Source organism: Lissotriton helveticus, chromosome 5_1 (assembly GCF_964261635.1).
Source record: "Lissotriton helveticus chromosome 5_1, aLisHel1.1, whole genome shotgun sequence".
NCBI lineage: Eukaryota > Metazoa > Chordata > Amphibia > Caudata > Salamandridae > Lissotriton > Lissotriton helveticus.
The window spans coordinates 456,871,303-456,895,948 of record NC_136065.1 but is presented as its reverse complement, the minus strand read 5'-3'; the positions used below and the strand labels follow the sequence as shown (position 1 = coordinate 456,895,948).

The 24,646-nt window shown below is 43.1% G+C and overlaps 1 protein-coding gene across 1 annotated transcript in view; it reads left to right on the top strand.

Annotated features, from left to right (window-relative positions):
- ARHGAP22 (Rho GTPase activating protein 22) overlaps nucleotides 1-24,646 on the top strand; it is a 485,114-nt gene that overhangs the window by 140,477 nt on the left and 319,991 nt on the right. The window contains exon 3 of the mRNA XM_078642703.1: nucleotides 22,492-22,579. Coding sequence (XP_078498829.1) covers nucleotides 22,492-22,579 — 88 coding nt within the window. The remainder of the gene's footprint in view (nucleotides 1-22,491; nucleotides 22,580-24,646) is intronic.

Sequence of the window (24,646 nt, the reverse complement as noted above, 5' to 3'; positions counted from 1 at the left end):
ATGGGAAAGCTTTGTGTTTCTTTAGAATACATGTAATTTCACCAGTGGGATCACTGCATTCAGAGAGACTTTAGAGGACACTTTGTATTTCGTCTTGAAATGTAAAATAGGCCTATTCATTTAAAGGAAAGGATATTTTAGTTTCGGTGACTTCACTTTCTGTGTCATTACTACATGCACCGTCATTGTGCATTGCATATGCTAATTAGCCTTCACATTATATTTCTTAAGATTGGCGTCCTGAAAAATACGACCACCAAACAACTGCCACTTTGCAAGGTAGTCGAAGCAGGATACTTCCTTAAGGAATGGTAGATGATCACGTGTAAGGCCTCACCTCCCCCAGAAACCCTTAAGGGTTCTTCTGACAGAGTTCTGGGACTGGTTTTTCAGTTGTCCATATAATAACCAGAGCTTAGACTAAAATATAAGGGAACATTAGGAGGGGTTGAGGGTGAAACAAAATCCAGAACGGAACAGCTGTTGATTGTTTGTCTCTGCACATCTGCAGTTGGGATAAAAAAAAATCTGTGACCCGCCCTGGTGAGAGATGGTTGGCTATGAACAGGTCGCTGGCCAGTTCCTCTGCCAGATTTCATTCCTGCATGTTTTACGGGAATCTCATCCACATTGAGGTAAGGGTGTCAACCTGTGTCCATGGATAAAGAATCTACTAATAGGTTACTTAGAGGCCTATGCTAAAAAGCTACAGGTATCTAAGTTACAGGTAACCCATGACCAGCTCACTGTGAACTATTTGTGCACGTTTGGTGAGCATCCTACTTAGCATGGTTCATGCTCCCAAGATCAACAGCTCACTGAGCACTGTCTTACTTCTCAGGAAATTTCTTTACTCCGGACTGCGCCTGCTCCTTATGTAACGCATATCCCACTGTGGCTGGTCTGTGCATCTTAGGAGAACGGCTCAATATGAACTGTTTCTATTTATAACCCAGTGACTACGTCAGAGTGCACTGTCTGTTTCTCCAGGTAACTGCTGACAGTGCTCTGTCTGTTCTCCTCAGGTGCGTAGCCCACTGTATTCTCTTGGTGCTTCCCAATGAAGAGAAGCTCAGTGTGCGCTGTGTTGGATCCTCATTTAATGCGGAGCTGACCAATGCTGCTTCTCACAAGTACAGCTCCCCGAGCACTGCCCAGGACCTTATTCATGATCATCCCACAATAAACCTTCTCTACAGTGGGATAAACAGCTCACTGCACATGCTCTTTTTCTCCATGATTGGTGAATGCTCACTTTGTTCTCATCAATGGCCAAGTGATGAAGAGCTCGAAATGCTTTGACGACTCCTCAGTGATGCACAGGTCAGCGTGCGTAGGCCATAGTCTTTAGTGATCTACACCTCAGTGGTGCTGAACATCTCCCTGTGCCCTGAATGCACACTCCTCAGTGATGAACAACTCATTATGCACTGTATTTGTCCTATAGAGACGCACAGCTGACAGTGCACTATTTATGATCCTCAAAGACAAACAGCTTATCATTGTGCAGTGTTTGTGTTCTTCAGTGTTGAGACACTAACTCCACCATCCATGCTCCTTGGCGCTTTACAGATCACCGTGCATTGTCTGCACTTTACAACATTGATGGATTATAGGAAGATCCAACCGGATTCCAGATCCAGCAGTCATTAGTGGACAGGATCCAGGAGCGGCCCAGTCCTAGCGAAACTTACTATGTCTAGTGCAATGTGTGGGATCAAGTCCTATGTTGGGGCACCGGCAACAAGGCGACATGCCTAGGGGGGCACCCCAACATTTCTAACTAGTTCACCAAGTGCCCCTGAAAACAATCTGCAGCTCCCTTTGAGGGGGAAGTCTCGGAGTCCTTGTCTGCCAAAGGATCACAGCGGGATCAGACCCCATCAAAAGAAGCAAAGGCACAAGGCCTGTCACTTTAAAAGTTGAAAAGCGACAAATTAAGGACTGGATGCAGATTTTCTCACTATCAAGCAACGTGTGTAAGAAGTGTAGGACTTTTCATGCCATGTAAAACTGTAAAATATATCTGTTTGTGTAATTATGCTTATAACTATTTATTTTTCACTTAGTAATAAAGGGGATATTATTACCTACAGAAAATCATTTTAACAAACTTAGAATAACAACATATTAAGAAAACTCCCTTGATGATACTTAACCTATGCCTTGCAGGTTACTAGCGGCTCTTTAATACAGGAGCATAACACTCTGGCCTATATTACCAGGATTGAACCTCATGTCCTTTATCTCTGATAAAACCACAATTAGTGCAACTGGGCAACTTCTCATCTACTTTTACTCCATGCTCTGGGCAGTCCCACAGGGATCATCATTGCACCTGATGTGGTTTAACCTCCATATACAACCTCTGGCTTTCTTGCTAAACATCTTCAAGGCACCAACATACCATTAATCAGACACTTAGCTGATCATCAGCATGCAATATGATCATTGCAATGTCCCAACAAGCATGAAAGCCAACATGACTACTATTTTTACATGGATTGGACACAATGTTCTTGAATTGAATCCTACCAAACATAATATCCTCCTAATTTTTATTACATGTGGGCAAAATTGGTATAATTAACACTAGCGTAACTAGGTAACATTTTCAAGAAATTATGCATGATTACCCGTAATTACATGAAACGCGTCTCCCTGTCTTTCATACAAAAAAAGGATGCAAAGTTCATTTTGCATTAAAAAAAGATAATGCAAAAAGGCATGCTGTGCGATGCACATGCATGGCCATTTAAAAAAGGAAGGGCCACTGTCTGCAGCCTGCTACTGGTTCTTCCGTACCCGTGTTCCCTAATCTAACCCCGTCCATCCCTGTTGCACCCATCTTTCTCATTTTTTGGTCGAATCCTACTTCTTGTGGGCATTCTAAAATCTTCCCTGTGAATGCCTTCCACTAATTGCTTACCATTGGTTTTGTGGTTTGCAGCTCATATTTTCTGGTTTTCTATTTCTATTAGCTGGCTTTATTTGCTTTAGGCTGTTCAGCATGTCTTAATTCATCCCTTGGGGCAAAGCTTGTTCACCAGAGTTCCTTGTAGTGTTCCAGGAGTCCTTGCTTTCTGTAAACAGCCCTTTATATTTTGTTCTTATGTTGTCACATTTGCTGTGTGTTCAATGACAGAGGTCAAATGTCAGGCTCCAATCTTGCCGGGTACTGGGTAATAAAATGTTTTTTCTAGCACACAACAAAATGTAAATGTCTGTAAATTAAGTGTGCAAATATTTCAAATGTATAATAAGAATTAGGAAAGCACTAATGAAGCACTTGAAGCAAATTTTTTTGTAATTCAGAAATATGGTGAAAACGAATATTTTAATATGATTAAAACAAATCAGTATTTATTTATTTTATTTATTTATTGTCATTTTTAAAGCGCGGCGAATACCCGTAGGCGTCTCGGCGCTGGCTGAGGGCAAAGGTCAACATCCAGGAGAACCAACCGAATCTTCCTAACTATTGATCAAACAACCAAGTCTTAAGTTGTCTACGGAATATTAGCAGGGATGGGCTCGTCCTGATATGAGAGGGTAGGGAATTCCAGAGTTTTGGGGCGGCAACCAAAAAGCGTCTGTCGCCCCAGGTGACTGTTCTAGTGCGTGGTACTCCTAAATGATTGTGATGGGTGGAGCGGAGAGAACGAGTTGGTGTGTAACGTACAAGATTATGTTTGAGAAAGTGGGGGCCATGATTGTTAAGTGCCTTGTAGACAATACACAGCGATTTGAACTTAATTCGACTGCGTATCGGGAGCCAATGAAGTTTCCTGATGGTGTTGGAAACAGGTGCAAACTTGGGAAGTCCCGAAAGCAGCCGGGCTGCTGCGTTTTGAATTGACTGCATCTTGTTTGTCACTCGATTTTGGGCCTGTAGGAAGAGGACATTGCAATAATCCAAGGCGGACAGCACCAATGAACTGATCAGGGTTTTCCTGGCTGAATCCGGTAGAAAAGGTAGAATTTTCCTTATCATTTTGAGTTTCATGTGAGCCGTGGCTGCAATTTTGTTAGCATGCGCCATGAAATTGAGACCCACATCGAAGGTGACGCCAAGATTCCTAACTTTAAGAGCTGGGCTGGGAGGCGTTCCAAACGATGTTGGCCACCAAACTGATGACCAGCCAGGAGAAAGGTGACCGAAAATGACCACTTCGGTCTTTTCTGAATTAAGCTTAAGACAATTGGTGGCCATCCAGTCACCTATGGCCACCATCCCTCTTGTGAAACGTGTGGCCACCTCCTCACCATCCCCTTTAATGGCCAATACCAATTGGGTGTCATCGGCATAGGAGGTTAGGCTCATCCCAAATGCTTTGATGACAATAGCAAGGTCCGACACATAGATATTAAACAGTGTCGGACTTAGGGATGAGCCTTGCGGTACACTAGGTGATGTCATTTCCACACATTACCGTGTGTGATGTTTAGTTTTATGTGCAAATGTAATAGTCATTTCAATTGAAAATGTGGTGTCTGAAATGGCAGTGCACCAACACATCATGCGTGCGGACGCCCTCACCAAGCTCCATTGAGGCCCTGGTGACCCCATCCTCTAGTGCAATTAAACATTTAAGGGAATGGGGCACATAAAATCATATTTGGGAGAGGACATGTGTCCCCCCAGAACCTCTAACGGCCTTGGGCCTCCATCACCTGGGTCCGGCTCTCCGACCTAGGAAAAGCTTTGAAAATGCTCCCACTGGGTGGAGGCAGGTTTTTGTTTACCTGACCATGCTCTTGCGGCTAGGGAAACTCAGAACATGCCTATCTTTTTGCCACCCCGATAGCAGTCTTGCAGTCATAAACATACTGTTAAAATGCAGTTTTATGCATACCAAAAAAGAGTAAACTTACACAAATGTGTAAGTTTACCTCTGTGGCCCAGGCCCAAAATGGCTATCTATGATTGACACACACAGACAGCCGCAACAAAATGCTCTTCTCTGCATGGCCAGAAAAGAAGGAGGCATGAAAAACAAAGACAAAAAGTACACCTACAAATTACCAAAAGATTCCCCTTTTGAGGCCACAAAAAAACAATCTACTTACATCCAGTCTACACACTCAACCAAATTTGCTACCGGGGTCCTTTATGAAAACACGTATACAGGATGGAATCAACAATACATAAAAAAATATTATGTAGAAACCCAACAGTATACCTTTATATACAACATAAAGAGTACAATCAATAATACATCACATATAAATGGCAATACATCACATATAAATAAAAACAATAGATCAAGTGTGGTAAAGCCCAAGTAGAGTCAAAGTACCTTTAAAACTCCAATCAATTATTCAGAAAGAGTTACACTCTCACAAAAAGTGTCGTTGGGCATCATAGAATAAGTACACTGACATATTATACTTGTCCAAAAACTGTGAGTTGTGATTGTACAATCCATCAACGCATTTCAGTGGTCTTAATTGGAATATACCACCTTTCTCAGGACAAATATATCAATTCACTCTCCCAAAACGAATATCTATAAAAACCTGTTAAGGCAACATTTAAACCACACATCTGTAAATCAAATCGTTAAACAATGTTAAAAGACACCAATAACACAAAACAATATTCATTGCTTAAACATATTCATATATATGTGCAGACTCAATATCCTGTGGCATAACATGATGGCTGTGGCACAAATACACCATCACATCCTTGACCAACAACTGTCATGGTTGGAGACTAACATCCATTCATCAGTATCCCTTTCATACCATCAGGGAACCTTCTATATCATCGCACTCAACAGGAGTGGTTAAGGACAATTGTTACCTTTTTGAAATAATCATTTGCAATGCAGTCGGTCTCTCCTTTAGGACCTTATATGTATTTAGCTATGCAGCACATTAGCCTGGGTGCTGAAACATCTACTGTTCTTTAACATGGAGGGAAAGTAAGCACCAAACTGAGTGACACGCCAGGAATGGGAACACATGGAGAGAAATATTGCCTTTCAGCGGGAAATGGTATAGTCCAAAGCTCTGCTTTTAATATAAAATCAGGGCTTTCGGTGGTCATATCATTGAAAATACAAGATTTGAAAAAAGTATTATTGTCTACGGGTACTCGTCGAAGACAATTTCTATGGACTGAAATCTACAGAATGCTAAAGTTATTCTGGTATTTTACTGACCTCTGCTGGTCGTTTTCTATCAAGAGATTTAAATAGAGGCAGTTCCCAAAAAAAGAAAAAAAAGTCCCTCAGCAGAAAACAATTTTGGTATTTTACTGACCTCTACTGGTCGTTTTATATCAAGACAGTTAAAGAGATGCCGTTGAACAAGCAAAAAGCAATTCTGGTCATTTACTGACCTCTACTGGTGGTTTTCTATTAGGACAGTTAAATAGAGGCAGTTGAACAGAAAAAAGGCCCTAAGCCGAAGCAGACAAATCCTAGGGCTAATATCCAGAGCCCACAAAGTACATACACATATAAGTGTATACTATAGTATATACAGGCGGTCTTGAATGCTCAACCTAAAAAATGAATCACATGTAATCTTGGATGTAGACATGAACACAATGCCTTGGTCTCCTAAAGGGAAATAGGTTTTGTACTTAGGATAACCGGAAAGCCAAATAATCCCTGTAGTATTAAAAAGCAAAAAGTGTCCTTGATACCATGTTAAGACAAATCTCATTGACACAGAAGTACAAACCTAAAACCATCCTCAGACATGAATTGTTCGCAATTATGAATAACATTCAGAACTGTCGGAGCTTAGAAATTGTTCCCATCACAAATGCATCAAAAGGTTATCTTCAACCAAAAAAAGGAACCTACAAACATATAATATATGTGCCAACTCAAAATCAACCCAAAACACAGTGGGTTATTCCACCTCATTCAATCTCTTGCCCACCCTAAAGGTCCCATCCAATAAGTGTCTGATGCATAAAGAACCTTACCAAAAAGGAGGGCAAGACTGCCGTCTCGTAAACAGAATCTGTCCTCGATAAATTTCAGGTTGGCCAGGCATCTTTATAATTTGCAGGTGGGAATCTATGTAAACCCTGTATTGGGATAATTGAAAAAGATAAAATAAACTAAAGAGGCCATTTTATGAAGAATACTTCTCTATGCCAATATAAATGAATATTTCTGCATTAGGCACACATGTGTAACAATTAATCTTTGTGTTAAAAATAGTCCCATTATTTATGGAAGGATCCAAATAAGGATTAAGCAATCAGGTACTGGGGACTCTACACAAAAGCAACGTAATGTTTGAACCAAAAATGCCCATGTGTATTTAAACACAAGTTCGTTTTTAAGTTTCATGGGTACACTTTTAAACACTTGAGTCCATGTGAAGTTACAGAAACAGACAATAATAAAGGAAATGCCGAGGAAAAATTCTAGACACTCGGACCCGTGTTTAATTAAACAAAAAGCCGGCAATGTTGCTGGTGCCAAATTATAGTCTTTATGTTTAATAGCGTGCCGAGGCAAATTTAAGAGCACTCGGCATGCACCTGAGCTCAATTTAACAGATACATACGGCCAGATTCATCAATGTCCCGTTTTGCGAGTCCTTAATAGCAATTATTAAGGAATCGCTATTAAAGACTCGCAAAACGGGATTCATGTAGAAATCGCAAAACAAATTGCGATTTCTACAGCTTCCTTATTTGCGATTAGCAAATTGCTAATCGCAAATAAGGATTGACTCCCAATTCATTCCTATGAGCCTAAGGCCCATAGGAATGAATGGGGAGTCAATCCTTATTTGCGATTAGCAATTTGCTCATCGCAAATAAGGATGCGATTTCAAGGGTGCCAGGGGTGTCCAAAGGACACCCTGTAGCACCCCTGAAATGTAAATGTAGCCTGATGTTGCGCACACACATGTCCAAAGGACATGTGTGTGTGTAACATACAACTTAGAAAAATGTACTAAAGTGCATTTTTCTAAGTTTTCGCTATTTACCACGAAGTCAGACTTCGCGGTAAATAGCGGGCAGAAATTGCGAATTTGCAATTTTTAAAAGGATCATGAATTGCATTTAAGGAATCTCTAATTGAGATTCCTTAAATGCGATTCTTCGCAATTTTGCGCTTTCTGTAACAGCGATTTTTGCATTTGGGATGATGAATCCCAAATGCAAAAATAGCGCTCGCAAAGGGCAGGATTCTCAGAATCTGGCCCTTTGCGAGCCGATTATACAATGATGAATCTGGCTGAAAGTCTGCAATTACAATAAATATAGAGACTAGAGATACACGTAGTACAAAGCATTTGATCGAAAATGCACACCAAAACGGCATCCCCGGCTTACCGTGTCGCATGGTATACATCTGTCCTTCCAAGATGCGATAATCTTGCATCTTCCAATTTACTACTCTTTTAAAGTCTGCCGTAACAAGCGCAAAACGGCACCGTCATCCAAGGAACTAGACTGTTACTAAGATTACACAGGAGCCAGTGTTGCATTGCAGCCATTTTTAAACCAATGCTGTCATTATTCACTAATTCCACTCAGGCTAACGAGAATCATATATTGTAATATATCAAAACTCCATCATGGTGTAATCCGGGATAATTTGTATTTAAAAAAACAATGGCTATTTGTTTGCTCCCAATTTAAATATATATTTCAAACAAAAACTACCCTAATTTATGAAACGTGAGGCCAAAAGTATGTGAATAGCTCCAATACGTTATAATTACTCCTGTGAAGCATGACGATGTATTTAGGTCAATAGAGTGCTGAGTCCTTATGTCACACACCATACAGTGCTTTCATCTTAACGCGTAATTGTCACAGTTGTTACCTGTAATCCAGTGGGTCCCTACACCCCCTACACCCTAACTGTACAGGAAGAACAGTCCCTACTACCTAGCTGTAAAGGAAGAACCCCATGTTCCCCATCGTGGCCTTATTTCAGACATGTGAGGTGTTCCCATTCTTCTCTACTATTAAGACCTAACCTAATAGTTGAATTTTGAAATGTAAGATTGTTCCCTCAGCTTTCTTCTGCTGTTCAGGTCAACACCTCTCATCCTGCTCTCGTGTTTTTCTAAATTGAACCAGTTTAATTAAGTTTCACTATGTCCAGCCTTTCTCAAATGTTCAACTAAGGGACCTGTAATCTTGCCTGACCTGATGGTTGACTTATGTCCATTAACTCTCAATTCACATCAGTTTCATCAATACACCTCTTTCAACAGGGACATAAAATTAGATCAACTATATTTTTATTGCGACAATTGGAGTGGAACTGAATCTCATGGGAGACCACATGGCAGGAGACCCTAAGGTCTCTTATGCAATGTTGGCAAATACTGCAATTGCCACAACTAAAGCTGCCCACTAGTCTCCTATTTCAGTCCACACCTGTTGGAATATGTGATTTTCCCTCTCTATAAGTGTGGACTAGAGTGTTCATAGAATTTCTATTGCGTCTGACCACAAACAGTGGTTTTTCAAATTTCCTCCCCGGTTCACTATTCAAGATTTTAGAGTTTCTGTTGGTCAGATTTTTTATCCTATTACTAATGCCAGAGAAATTGCTAACAAATTCCAGCTTGTCCATAGATCATTTGTTGCTTTCATTAGAAAACATGCTGTACCTATTTTAATACTTACCCATTTGTATGAATGTTTTATCAATGTATTAGTGTACCCTCTATCTTTGAGTTTATTTTTAAGGGAATTGGCATTGCTGTAAAAATCAGTAACTGCGGTAAAGTTTCTTCGAAGACTTAGAAATTGTCCTAAAGGTATATTGTCCTGCTGGCTTCTAGGATGGTAGCAGGAATAGTGTATTAATGTATTTTTTCTCAGTTGGTTTACAAAATAATTTCACCTTCTTTGATAATGAGATCTAAGAAGTTACATTTGGTCCTGTATATTAGCAGTAAAATGTAAATGAATGTCTCCCAGATTTAACAAGAAAATATAGTCCACTAAGTCTTTCTCTGTGCCTCTCCATTTGAGGAAAATGTCATCAATGAAGCGTGACCAATGTTTTAGATTTTTGAAGAAAGGAGCCACCTCATTATAGATGTTACTTTTCAAAATCACATACATATAGACCTGTGAGATTTGGGCCACAGGTGGCTCCCATGCTGGTCCCTTTTAATTGTAAAAAAAAAGTTAATCCTTTAGTAGGAAAATATTATTTTTTAGGATCATCCTGACACAAGATACAAGGAAATCATTATTGATTCCCAGTATGCTGGAGTCCTCCGGGATTCAATGTATGATATTGATGGTATTGTCCTGTGGAATGTTGGTATATAGAGCCTCGATGTCAAGGGTGATGGAAAAACACCCTGTCCTTATCATACTCTAAAACCTCAATTTTAAAAATCATATGTCCAGAGTCATTTATATAGTACTACTGTATCCTGACTAGGGGTTTAAAAAATTGTCACCATATCTACTAAGAGGTTCCATAAGGGAGCCAATATATGCACAAATCGGTCTGAGGGGGGGTTCTCTATACTTAGGACACCAATGACACATACATAGATGCACACAGGGTCCACAAAATGGCTGTTGCACATGGAGGCATGGAAAACAAAGAGCATTGCTGTCCTGGCTGGAGACCCTTCCTCCCCCTCAATAAACAAAATCTTGTAGGCTTTTAAGAAAAGTATTACAAAAGTATGCTCTCAAAATGTGACTGGGCCTATCCATGGTCCTGGTAAAATGCCAGCAATAAATTTAACAATACTGCAAAATGGAAACAGTGAGAACATTTTAAAATAAACCTTTAAAATGCGCCAAACAGCTCAAGGTAGCAGTTACACCTACAAAATACTTCTAAACGTTAAGCAAAACAAATTATTCAACCATCTTACACGAACACACACACAAATGATGGGCCAGGACTCCTGGAGCTACCTTGACCCTAGCCACCAACAGGCATATGATGGGAAAAAAACATGTTTGGCATGAATACAAGCCCATCCACAAACCCTAACAATAAGCGATATCCCAAGCACACAAGCAGTGAGAATGTGAAAAAACGTATTAAAAAATACATCCAAGGGCTACTACAGACTAGGTCTCAAAAAGTGCAACTCTCCATAGTATGCAGACAAATCTCGAAAAACATGCACAAAAAAGGGAAAAATGTAGTAATGTTAACTCCAGGCCTCCACAATCCAGAAATGTTAATTGAGCCTTAATATCACATGTGCCTGCCTGCACCTTCCCTAATTTGAACTCTAGGCCATCAGCAACAAACAAACAGACATTCTGCATAGAACAACACTGAATTTACATGATTTTCCAAAGGAAAGTAAATATTTCAACTTTTAAAGGTGAATGATACAGTGGAGATTGCAAACAAAGGGAGAGTCATGCTTTCCACACAAAATCCAAATTCAAAATAACCAAGAGCTGGACACAGGAAGAGTCTTAATAGCAGGAAGAGGAAGATAATTCTGTATGTACAGCAACCTCACTCTCTAGGGCATTTCCTCTGCAGAGCCCCTTCAAAACAAATGTGCACCAAAAGTAATCCAATAATCTACTCCCACAATAAGGGGCCTATCACAATGTTGGTCGGACTTTCCTCCGACTGACACAGTGGCGGAAACAGGACCGACCGAACCCCGGTCCACTGTCCCAACCGCCTAATTATGATGTGATCCCACATGGTGCGGTCGCATTCTCCCATTTCTGTATGTAAGCTTGTGTTCCAGCCATAAACCGGCAGTAACACAAGCTCCCATAGAGAAATGGGAAATTGTGTTAATCCCTGCACCCCTTGGCCGGCGCCTCAAGGTGCTTGCCAAGGGGTGCAGGGATTAAGAGGGTACCCCTCAGCCCCGAACCGAAGGCTGCAAGGAAAAGGGGGCCCTGCTAGGGGGCCCCCAAAAACACTTTACAACAGGGTTTCCCTATCGGAAAAGCCAGCATGGAAACCCCGCCGGAAATCGTGCATCGTAATCCAGGTGGCTTAAACTGTTTCCTTACGGAATGACCGGCCGGTTTCAATTCCGGCCGGCTGTTTCATAATCAGCCGGTCAGAATTGAAACCGACGATGTTGGTCATAAAGCCTCTGACCTAAGGTTGGAGGCTTTATGGCCAACATCATAATTGGCTCCTTAGAGTTTTCCCCCCGCAATGGACATTTCATTTATGCAAGGCAGCATAATAGTGTAATCTCGGACAATACATGCAATTTTTGCAAGCAAAATTTTCAAAATTCTGTTTAATTATGCTGGATTAATGAAACTCCACGTATGTCTAGTTTGTAACAGTTTTAATCTATTGGAAGCCTCATTCTGGCCATCCACACTTGATGAAAGTCCTCAGCCAGTTACTTGAGTTTAGGGCACTGGAGCAATTTTAGACTCCAATGTTAATATCAAAAAACAGATTGCCAATATGACGATAAAATGCAACCACCAGATTAGAATGACAAAACACATTTCTTTCTCATATAAAATCGCTGTTGCCAATGCCTTAGTTCTACATGGTCTAGACTATGGAAATTCAGCTATTTAGGTCGCCCAAAACAATTCATTTCAGAACTGTATTTTATTTAAGAAAGTAAGCAAATCTGCAACTACTGTGTGTCTACATTTCTTGGTAAAAATATCAAGAAATATGTACCCACCAGAACTGTAAGATTAATTAAGAAAGCTAATTGTGTACTACCCTCTACCGAATGGGGTGCCAGGACATTTAAGGTCCATGATGCACCCTAGGGAACAGAAAACCAAATCATCCCACAGTTTATGAACATCAGAAAAGCTGTAACCTGCTCTGTTTCTTCAGCGGATAATAACCTCAGTTCTTCACGCTAGCACTAAAATATACTTTTAGAGCGATAAATAAATATATAAATAAATACACACTCCCTAGACAACACAAGGCGCTCTGCAACAAAAGCATGAGCCCACTGAGTGATCTTATATAAAATACAAATCTATGATGTTCAGTTTACACTTTCTAAAGTAAGCACATAAACCACCTGTGCTATCTATGTTTTGATGCTTCTAACCTGTGACAAAAGAATGAATGTGTATCTTTCCAGCAATTTCATTAACCCTAAGAGTTAACTTGCCGCTGCAAAAGTGAGGGGGCCTCTCTGCACGGTACTTAGGGGGGCCCCCTCTGGGCTCAATCAGGAGCTCTCCCGGACAGAGTTCAGTACCAAGGGCCCCCCCCCCCCCCCCCGCGCACCGCATGGGCTGCGAGGGCCTATGTTACGCCCCTGCGTCTTGACTACACTAGGCACCCGTCCTGGCTACACTTTGCCTCCGCAAGAAACAAATGAGAGTTGAAAGTGGCACTTAAAGAACTCTGGGGCATATTATCAAGCGGCAGCGATAATTATCACTGGCCGCACTCAGCGTGAAAAATGTTATTGCCGGCTATCGCTGGTAATTATTGCCATGCTAGCACTGTATTAACAACGCATAGCGCAATGGCCATAATTATTCCAGCGATAGCGGTGTTTTCCATGGAACATCGCTGGTTTTTCAGTGATGTTCCATGGAAAATGGCGATAACCTTGCTGAAACGACCCTGTGGTTGTATCAGCATAATCCACCCCAATGGTAAGTAAACCTAAGTCAGCATTTTTGCAGATGTTCGTTTTTGGAGAAAACCGCGGTTTTCACCAAAAACTAACGTCTGCAAAACTATGTAGCCCTCCTTGTAAATATCGAGGTGTGCACATCAGCGATAATTTACAAGGAGTACTGCCCAGTGACACCCACTTTGCATCTCATTAGAGATGCAAAGTGAGGCATCAGGAAAACAGGTGCTAACATGTGCTAATGCATTTTAGCATCCCCTTGTAGATAGGGCGATGTCATTTTCGCTGCTTTTTTGGCTTTTAAAGCCAAATAAGCAGCGAAATGGCCCTTGATAATATGCCCCTCTCTTTTTATGATGTCCGCCCTGGCTCTCCACCCCCCGCTTAAAAATTCGGAAACTACAACAAAAAGAAAACAAAACCACAGAGACGGTCTTGAAGTCAGCACCTAAATAACATGGAGGACGATATGCTGGGTTTAGGACTTCTTGGGCGATCCTATTACGTACAGCCTATTCAAGTAAAACTGGGAGTGAGTTGGGTGCCTATCACACTCCTAATGACCGCCAAGGCTCAAAGCTCTAAGTACATTAAAAAGTGCAAATTTGGAATGCATGTGCCTCCCAAATTTGTTGTCATAGTGACGTTGGTCAGAACAAATAATCTCTTCTTGAACACAATATAAAATGCTTGTTAGGCTAGGATATGAATGTAATACTTCTGGTAGCAATCTTTTGATGAAAAGATGAAAAGTGCAACATTACTGTCTTGTTTTGAATTGATACAATATTAAGCTAACACGTGTTTCATACTGAGTGGCATTTCTGGCTATGACTTTCCCAAGGCATTAGTTGATAGATCGATGCAATCGAGTCCTGAGGATTTTAGGGAGGGCGCTTGCAGCATGTGCTGAGCGAGTTTGCACTGGTTAGCTCCTCATCAGTTTCTGACCAACATTTCAGACAGCAGTGGAAGATTCTTTATTTTAACAAATGTGACTTTGACAATAACTTTAGGGGTTCAGTAAAATTTCACTAACCTGGAGCAAGGCGGGAGGTTGTGGAGGGGACCACCAACAGTGGAACGAAGACCCGAAGAACTAGGATAACAACATGATCTGGACCATGAGAATTAAGAGAACCAGGGCCAGGATGATCAGCTCAGGAGAAAAGGGATCAGGAGGAGAAGGACCACAGGAACAGGGCCGGGAGTTCCACAGCCAATAGGACCAGGACTAGGGGTGGGTTCAAAGCAATAAAGGCCAGGTGGTCTGTGGTCAATTTGGCCAGTGCCAAACAGTGCAGGCTAGTCATCTTTAAAAGCGGTGAGGAGTAATGCCAGCCTCAAATTCCAGCGAGCAAATGAGCAAATGCAACTTCTTTTAGGAAGGATCAAACGGGTTCTTCCCAGAGAAAATCTTTTGAAAAATGTGGGGTCAAATATTGCATTTCAAAGCATATTTTCACACATATTTGCTAATGGTGTGCCAGGCCAATGAAGCATGATGTTCTACAGGAGTTGGTCCAGTGCTTTTCAAGATGTGCAGTAGGTGCCCTTCCGAGTTTGAGAGCCAGCAATTTGTCATGAATGCCCCACAGATGCCATTGGTTCCATATGTCAAGAACCTTTGTGACCCATATGTTAAAAATTGTCTCTAGTATGTTAGGGCCAGCATGTTCTCATGAACACCCCCCCCCCCACTTCCCCATATACCGTGAATGTCCTCCCTATACTAAGAGCCTCTAGATTAACCGCATGCGTGCGGGCGGAATTCCGCCCGTACGCTGGGTTTTTTAAAATCGCACTTTACGTGACGAGCTGGGCTCGTCATGAGCGTGCGAGGAGGCTACCTCATGACGAGCCCAGCTCGTCATCAGCTTCGAAGGGGTTAAACAGTGCCTGCCATTAGCCAAGAATCTCAGACAGCTTGCCAGTAACCCCTCATGCCAATAATTACCACCAATATGACACTGCTGGAATTTTTCCAGTGGTGCATAATATGGCAAGAATTAGCTCCAGCATGCCAGAGCAAACAGTATCCAGACAAGAGTAACACACTTAAACAACACCCCCTACTGACTTACTTTCATTCACTCATGTTCATTTGTGCTCATCTGCAACCACACGTCCTCACTCTTACTAGCGCTCATATTTCCTCACACTCGCTCACTCTCATTCATTCACACACATTCATTTTCACTGCTGAATTCACTCTCACTCACTCTCTTACTCTCACAGGCTCACTCTTTTATTCTCACTTATTCGTACTCTGACTCACTTATTCTCAACAACATTACACTTACATTCCCTTACACTTGCTAATTCTCACCCACTCATTCACTTTCACTTGCAGATTTTCATTCACTCTCTCTCTCACACACACACACATACTCTCTCTCTGTTACCCACAAACATTTGACACATGTTTTATGTACCTTCAGCTGCTAGTGCTGGATGGCCTCTTGGGGAAGGTGTAATGATTTCCAGGCTTGTTCCGCAGGAGCGTCAGGAACTTAAAGAGTAGTCCTCAGCCTTCCCCTACGGCCTTCAGACTCTATCAGCCTCTAGAGTATCGAATGGCACGCCAGGGGAAAACAGGGAAACAAAAAAGGAAAGACGGGGGAAATAGCAGGTCTTGACTGTGGAACGTCAGCGTGGACACTTGATGAGGAGGCAGGCTGTAAGGGAAGGAAGACGTTACAACCTATACTTTGCTACAAAACAGTGTACATGTACAATGCCTATATATACATAGATATCACCTACCACAGCTAATAGTCTGGGCTTTGAGATACCAATGGTGGGTAATTTCGGTGTCTGCTCTCTGTGCAACGAAAGACAAAGATTATAAACACTATACCCCAATTTATACTAGTATGTAAAAGAAAATGATATGTGAATCACACCACGCTAATCTTATCGAAATTACGGAGGAATACTTGATTTGGACCCCACTCTATTCCAGGGTGAAATGTGCGTGTACGAGCCTTTTTTTCTGACGTATGTACAAGGTATAATCTGCCAGAAAATATCACAACTTTGTCAAATACAATGTTAACCACATACAAGAATATAATAGAGGCAGCGCAACGCGCTGCTACCGTGATTCTAGTAGCTGAGCATCGAAACACACCATACACTGGTCCACGCAAGTGCCCTAAACAAAGATTATTTCCAAACTGCCAAAGGGAAGGGAAGGCTGATTGGGTGGTTCACCCAACGGGAGACAGCTCCGGCCAGTGAACCAAATAGGAATATGCGGCAGGCAGTTGCCGGCCGGATGATGGGTGGAGAACCAAGAACAGGGGAATATGTGATAGGCAGTACCCGGCCGGACGACGGGGAAAGACCCGGCCGCCGGGCGGAGCACCAGGAACAGGGGAATATGTGATAGGCAGTACCCGGCCGGACGACGGGGAAAGACCCGGCCGCCGGGCGGAGCACCAGGAACAGGGGAATAAACGGCGAACAGAAAATAAAACAAACACGAATTGCTCCAAACGTGTTTGTGGAGAAAAGCCAAAAGGAATCAGAAATGCCCCCACAAGGGTGAAAGAGTCAGCGTGGTAACGAAACCACCAAGGAGGGCTGCAGGATACAACAGAGTAGAACGCCCGCACGGAGGACGCAGAGCACCAGAACAGGAAACACAACTGACAAAAACCGGAAGTCAGGCAATTCCTACGGGGACAGAACAAGCAGAATAGGGAACTAGACGCTAGAACGCAAAGCGGCGTTCTGTTGAAGTGGTGCGTCATTTATAGGGACCAAGGCAATCAGAACTTCTCATCGAGTGGGACCTCGGGGCATGACAGAAGGAACACAGCTCCCTATCACCATGAGCATGAAACAGCAAACTGAAAGTTGGAACTACTGCAGAGATGCCTGGTTCCAGCTTTCATATTCCTTCTTTTGCACTTCACACTCTACTAACTCACCACTATGTGGGGTGGGGTGGGTTACAGAGGTTCATGACCCATTCACCCCACAATGAAAAGGAAGAGGGTGAGGTGACAGGATGATTGACAGTTAGCGCTGGACATGTACAGAGCTTAAACCTAAAGTGCAAATGGTTACTTGTATGGCTGATGCTACAGTTCATCACTAATGACGCGGCACTGAGGTGTGTCACACCCCTAAAGTCAGGGCTGGAACATCTCCAGCCCTGGAAAACCTGTCTCACAGCTGACACCAGCACCTCTATGCAACTGCGCTAGCTAACAGACAGAGCAACTTACCTGACATGGAGTTGCTCGACTTGGCGGTCAGCATTTTAATTATTAATCCAATAGTGAATAGTAAGCAAGTATTCGCTATTTGGTATAATATAAAAAGATCAGGAAACAGAACGGAGAGACCTTGGCAGCCCATATGTATGGGCCATTGCTTGTGCTGGGAAGAACAGGACCAGGGGGATCAGGAGGACCAGAATAATGGGGCTCAACACCAACTGGACTGGCATCAAAAGGATTTAGGATAAACAGACAAGGAGGGGTATGAACAGGTCCAGACCTATGTGTGCCTATAATAAGACTTGGAGGACCTGCTGAGGACCAGAAAGAGGAGCACCAGGAGGCTGAGCAGAAGAACTAGAAGAAGGATGACCATGAGGAGGACTAAGAAGAGAACCAGCAGGAGGAGGAGGGCAAGGAGACAAGGGGTGACAAGGGTCTAGAAGAACTAGAACAATGAATAGGGGGATTAGGACTAGGAGAAGCAAGAGCAGGGCCCTAAGGAAGACTAGGATTATGAGGAGGGTCGGTAAGAAATCCAAGAGAGGAGGAAGAGGACCGAGAGTAGAAAGACGAAGAGGAAGAGCAGAAGATAGTCCCAGAAGGAGGATGATCAGACATAACAGGAAGGGGAGAGACCTGGAGGAAGATGATGAAGAGATGAAGGCGGATCATGTAGAGGATGAGGGTCAGGAGGAAGATGACCAGAAGCAGGAGGGAGCCGATATAAGAACACACTCTTACTTACAGAGACCACACCTCTTATAAAAGATTCTTAATTACTCTTCTTAGGCCACATATCCTTTATGGACCACTTTATTTTTCATCTTACGCAAAACGTTGCTTAACACTCTCAGTTGGTGATACATTTTGCTTTGTTGACAATTTCGGTGGTATCAGAGTTTCCACAAAAAATAATGCATTGACTGTCATTGGTTCCAAATGCAAAACAACAGGTGATGGACAGAATGCAGAACAATGTCATACATTCACCCCAGTACAGAGATCTGGGCCTAAATCCATTGTGTTTTTGCACTCCACACCACCCCAGTTCAGACATGGCCATATGCAAATCAGCCTTGACCCTGTGCCTCATGGGTACAGTCCAGCCCGAACTGCCAAGCCATGTCTTTCCTGGACCGGAATCAAGCATCCTAGGACCGTTTTCTGGCTATCAGCCGTCTTCAACTAGGATAGCTTGACTCCAGTGGTGTGGAGAGCATGGGACTCACGTCTGAGCATACCCATCCCACTCGGGGTGACAAATGCAAAACAACAGTTGATGGACAGAATGCAGAACAATGTCATACATTCACCCCAGTACAGAGATCTGGGCCTAAATCCATCGATTTTTTGCACTCCACACCACCCCAGTTCAGACATGGCCATATGCAAATCAGCCTTGACCCTGTGCCTCATGGGAACAGTCCAGCCCGAATTGCCAAGCCATATCTTTCCTGGACCGGAATCAAGCATCCTAGGACCGGTTTCTGGCTATCAGCCGTCTTCAGCCAGGATAGCTTGACTCCAGTGGTGTGGAGAGCATGGGACTCACGTCTGAGCATACCCATCCCACTGGGGGTGACAAATGCAAAACAACAGTTGATGGATAGAATGCAGAACAATGTCATACATTCACCCCAGTACAGTGTCATTGGTTCCACTCCTCATGGCAGCGCCCCTCAAACTGTGCCCCTCAAAAGTTCATGAGATTCCAGACAGTGCTTTAAATCGGCCGGTACTGTCCTGTACAGAGTACCGGCACTTTTTTATTTTACGAGGGAGAGTACCAGTCCTTCTCAAGAGTGAGGTAATACTTTTAATTGGAGAGTACCGCACATCTCAGAAACACTTCTATTCTGCACTTCTATTGTTCCATTTCAAGCACTGATTCAAGAGTATACTTTTTTCCATTTCCAGCACTGTTTCCCAGTGATGGATTGCTCACTTGGCCCTGCCCATGCCTCTGAGTGTAATACAAATCCCAGAATGCACTAGGTGTGCATCGTGGCAGAAATGTCCCACTGTACACGGTCTCTGTTGCTTGATTTGGGAAACACTACCTGAACATCCCATGCCCTCGTCACTGAGTAACAGCCGCCTGTGCACTGCCAGTGGTTCCTTAGTGGTGAACCTCTGCGCATCCTGCTAATAAACAACCATTGGCGTTCTCCGTGCTCCCAGCGGGATTATAAACCCTCATTAATAAGGGAAGAGGCTGCACAGACCAAGAGAGTGCAGAGTAGGCAGAGGCCATCGATTCTGGTCATTGGATCGCATCATCATGAAATGTACAGAGCCACTTACGGTGCGTTACTGCGCGGGGTCAGAGGGCACGGAGAAATGGATTCCCTGAGGCACAGCAGAAATATTACTGCTGATAGACGACTCCACCGCGCTGTGAGTGAGTCATATGTGCAGGGTTACCAGATGGCCCCATGTCACCGACATACTATCTTGCGAGGCGTGCAGGCCTGCTGCAAATCATTTTAATCAGGTGGATTCATCTAATTACTTTAATTGAATTGAACCATGACTAAAGCTCCTAAAATTGATGCTTTCGCTATTGAATATCCAGGGTGGACAAAGAGGGTATGAGCTTTCCGATAGCCCTAGTTACAAGCCCTCTGTTAATGTTACACTCTTACAAGCGACTTGATGCTTTGCAAGCAATTTATACTGGGCAGGCAATGATTTTTATATTTTCCTTTCCAAATTCGTAAAATTGTCCTTCTTGTATTTGAAATGGATCAGCAATTTATTACATTTTACGGAATTGCCGGCATCTGCTGCAGAAAACTTAACTTACTTTTACGGATAAAATAGCTTGGATGTCTCATCTAATACCTGTTTCTTTACAAAAGTAACTTCACGGGTCCTGGTCCTCTAACCTTTACTCGGCCCTTGATGCTTATTTCTCTCAGTATCCATGTTCGTCCTTCTATCTTCCCATACAAACCTAGGATCCTCTCTTTGTCATTCTTCAGGCAGTGCTTAATTTGTGCAGGTGGTTGACGGTTGTAGGCACCAGCACCAGACGTGTTTTTCATTGTCAGACATTGTCCCAGAGTGAGAGAGAAAGGCAGGAAAAAAGGAAAAAGGAGGACGAGAAAGAAAGGAAAACACTGACATAAGGAGAAAGCAGGAATAAACAAGTATCTGCAAAGCCAATAGGTCTCACGTATGCGAGAGCATTGGCATTGACAATGGGTTTTAGCCATGTTGTGGACCAGTGTGGCTGTTCAGCATGGCTAAAAGTCAGTGGCATGGAGTGGGTTAATGTGGGGTGGGGTATATTGGAGTGGGGAAGTTTGGGGTGGAGTGGAATGGGGTAGATGGGGTAGAGTGGAGTGGGGTGGATTGGCGTAGAGTGGAGTTGGGGTAGGCTCGGGTTGAATGGAGTAGGTTGGATTTGGTAGATTACAGTAGGGCTGAGTGGGTAAATTAGGTAGATTAGTGTGGTAGATTGGAGTGGGGTAGATTGAATTGGGGGAGATTGGGGTGTTGTGGGATAGATTGGTGTGGAGTGGGATGGATTGGATTGGAGTGGAGTAGGTTGCGGTAGAGTGGAGTGGGATATATTGTGGTAGATTGGAGTGGGGTAGATTGGGGAAGAGTGGACTGGGGTGGATTAGGGTAGGTGGATCGGAGTGGAGTGGAGTAGATTGGAGTGGGGCAGATTGAGTGGATTATAGTAGGGTAGAATTGAAACAACAAAAAAAACATACTACACCCCTCCTCTTACATTGGTACTCACTTTGCAGTCAGAGAAAGAAAACGAAACACCAGGGTCTCTGGAAGAGAGATACTGACATTTGACCACTGTCTTTGAAAGCACAGCCAATGTGACAAGATAAGAACAAGATTTAAGGCCTATTTACAGAAAGCGTGCTCACGGAAGAATACAGTAAACAAGGTTGGGGCAACAGAAGGGACAAACTCGAGATGGACAACCCAAAGCAAATAAAGCCGGCAAATAGAAAGCCAGAAAATGGAATGTGAGTTACAAACCACAAAGCCAATGGTAAGCAACGGGCAGAATGCATTCCTAGGTCAACTTTAGAAAAAATACACAAGATGTCTTTAGCAAATCAGACAGCTGCGCTGTCTAGTAGGCCTCGACCTAAAAAGCACCCGCAAGAGTGACATAGCAAGAGAGAATGTGAGGATGGTGGAAGAAAGAGGCATGAGGTGAATCAAGACTAGGTAGCCTTGGTATTTGGCAACATTGACATTCAGCAATACGAATCACGGGCTCCTAAGAAAAACCTTGGCCCTCTGCAGTTAGTGTTTCTTTCACAAATTGCATAGAACTCCTTGATGCTTGTGCTTTCCTGTTGCTCTCCTGGTTCCTTTTGCGACAAACTACCTTTTTAAGAGTGTACCTCTCTCAGTATGCTTGTTTCATTCTACTAGCTTCCTTCATTCCAAGATACGTGGACTGGTTCTTTTTATGCAAAGCTTCACTAATGTGCATGTACCTATGCGTGCACGTGTGTATTAGTGCTGCTCGGAATCCATAATTATTGTAAAAGGTTGTGGCACTCCATGATGTGGTCCACTGCATGATGTGGTCTGGTTTCTGCTATCCTGTGCCAAGCTTCTTTCACTCCTGGGTTTGTGTTCACTATGGAGGCCTTCCACTGGAGTCTCCCTGGCTCCCCGTGTGCTAAGCTCCTCTCCAGATCATGGTTTCTTGTTTCTCTCTCCATAGGGGTGCATCCAGCTGCAAGGGAACCAAGTGACCGAACTCATCCCCAACGCAGAGGAATCTGGAAAGCACCTCTTCGAGATTGCTCCAGGTAGGAGAAGGTGTAGTTATTGTTGTTACACCTGTGCGTGTGTATTTCCTCATGAATTCTTGTCACTAATTTTCTTGCCATATTTTAAGCAAGTTTTAACATCCCTTGTAATAAGAAATTACATCACTTGAAATTATTATACCTAATTATGCTCCTCTATCCATTCAACCTCCTTCACTTCCACAGCTCTGGAGTCACACAACTCCCTCTCTTGTCTTCTCTCACTAAATTCATGGGGGACGAGAGATAGCCAATGATTGGCCTGGTTTCCATTTCTTTTATTTCTCTGAATGAATAACTTGCAATAGAAGCTGAGACAAAACGCAACATGATAACAGTCACATGTGATACATATTGCGCCAGAGGTGGATGTTTTTTCCAAAGCTGCGTCATCCGGACCTGTGAAGCCTTTGACTAGCATGTAAATGTGCAATACAAATAGCTACGCGTAACGTCATGTTCTTGTTACATGCGGTAGTCTTGGCTGGCATCCTAGTTTAGGATTCTATTCTGGAAAATGCTTAGATTGCATATTTTTTCACCAGGGCTGCAAAATACTTTTTAGCTTTCTACATTGACATTTTTTAATATAATTGATGCTGAAATCTTTATTTGTTATAGCTAGTTGGATCCATATGTGTCTATCATTGTATGTTCTATCAGAAGTACAACAAATGATCTATAAAACTGAAATTGCAAAATATACCTACAAACACAGGGGCATATTATCAAGGGGGCGATAATTCTATCGCCCTATTAGCAAGCTGTCGCTAACAGCAGTTAGCAACCGCATGTAGGCGATAGCGAGCGGTTTGGGGCCCGCTGTGCATGTCAGCGATATTCATCGCTAATGACATGCAAAGTGGGCATACCCAACCTGTTAGCGACTGAAAGCAGTCGCTAACATCGCTATCGCCTATTACCAACGCAGGCGTAGCGATGGAAATATTCGCGCTTAGCGCGAATATCTCCAAAAACTAATGCCTGCTCAGTCCAGTTCTTAGCCATTATATCCAATGGGAGATGGATATAATGGCTAAGACCCTGTTAGCGATAATGCGTGAATATCGCTGTATTCTCAGAGATATTCATGCATTTTGCCGCTATCGCTGGGAATTTTAACACTTTTGAGATAAACGTTGCTAATAGCACGTTATCTCAGCGATAAAATCCGGTGATGCGCTGCGATAAAAAAATTGCCGCTAAGCCTACTTAGCGATAAATATCGCTATTTGTTGGTAATATGCCCCACAGTTTTTTTCCCAGTCTGCATCAAGGGTATGCATAGAAGAGGTTCCAGTTGCAAAGAACCCCACCCCCCCCACACACACACACACACACAGCTCAGTGTTAACAAGCAGTGTAGTCTGTCTTCAATATCTTATCAGAAGTCAGATGGCAGCTGCATAATTTACTGACTGGTATATTCCAAGAAGCAATCTATGGGCCTGATTCAGAGTTTGGCAGATGGGTACTGCGTCACAAACATGAAGGATATCCCGTCCGTCCAATTACAAATTTACTATATCCTAATACTGGCGTAACAAAATTTGATGGCGCCCCTGAAAGGTACCTGGAGGGGCCCCATCCGAACACATTAAGGAGCTCTCGGGGCAGAGTACTGTGCTGAGGGGATCCCCGGGAACATGGGCCCCCATCGCACCGCAGGGGCCTGTGTTACGACACTGTATCCTAATTCAATTGTAATACAGTGGTCAGGCTATCCATCAAACTTGTGATGGAGTAAGCCGTCCGCCAAGCTATAAATCAGCCCCTATGTTCCTTGCTCATGGCTTCAACGTACATAGGCTCATGAATACTTATGAAAGAGAATGGGTGTGCCATCTGTCGGAAGGAAACTGGTACCCGCCTATACACGCTTATCCAATAGCCACTGATGCTGCTGTCATTTGTCCCAAGTGATGGCCTGAGTTACAAATAATAATCCACATTTGTAAAGCGCACAATCACCCGTAAGTGTCTCTAGGCGCTGGGGGCCGTCGGGGAGATTAAGCAAGCTATTGCCCAGAGTCACATGGTGCTGGGCTAACCTGCCACCGGAGCCGG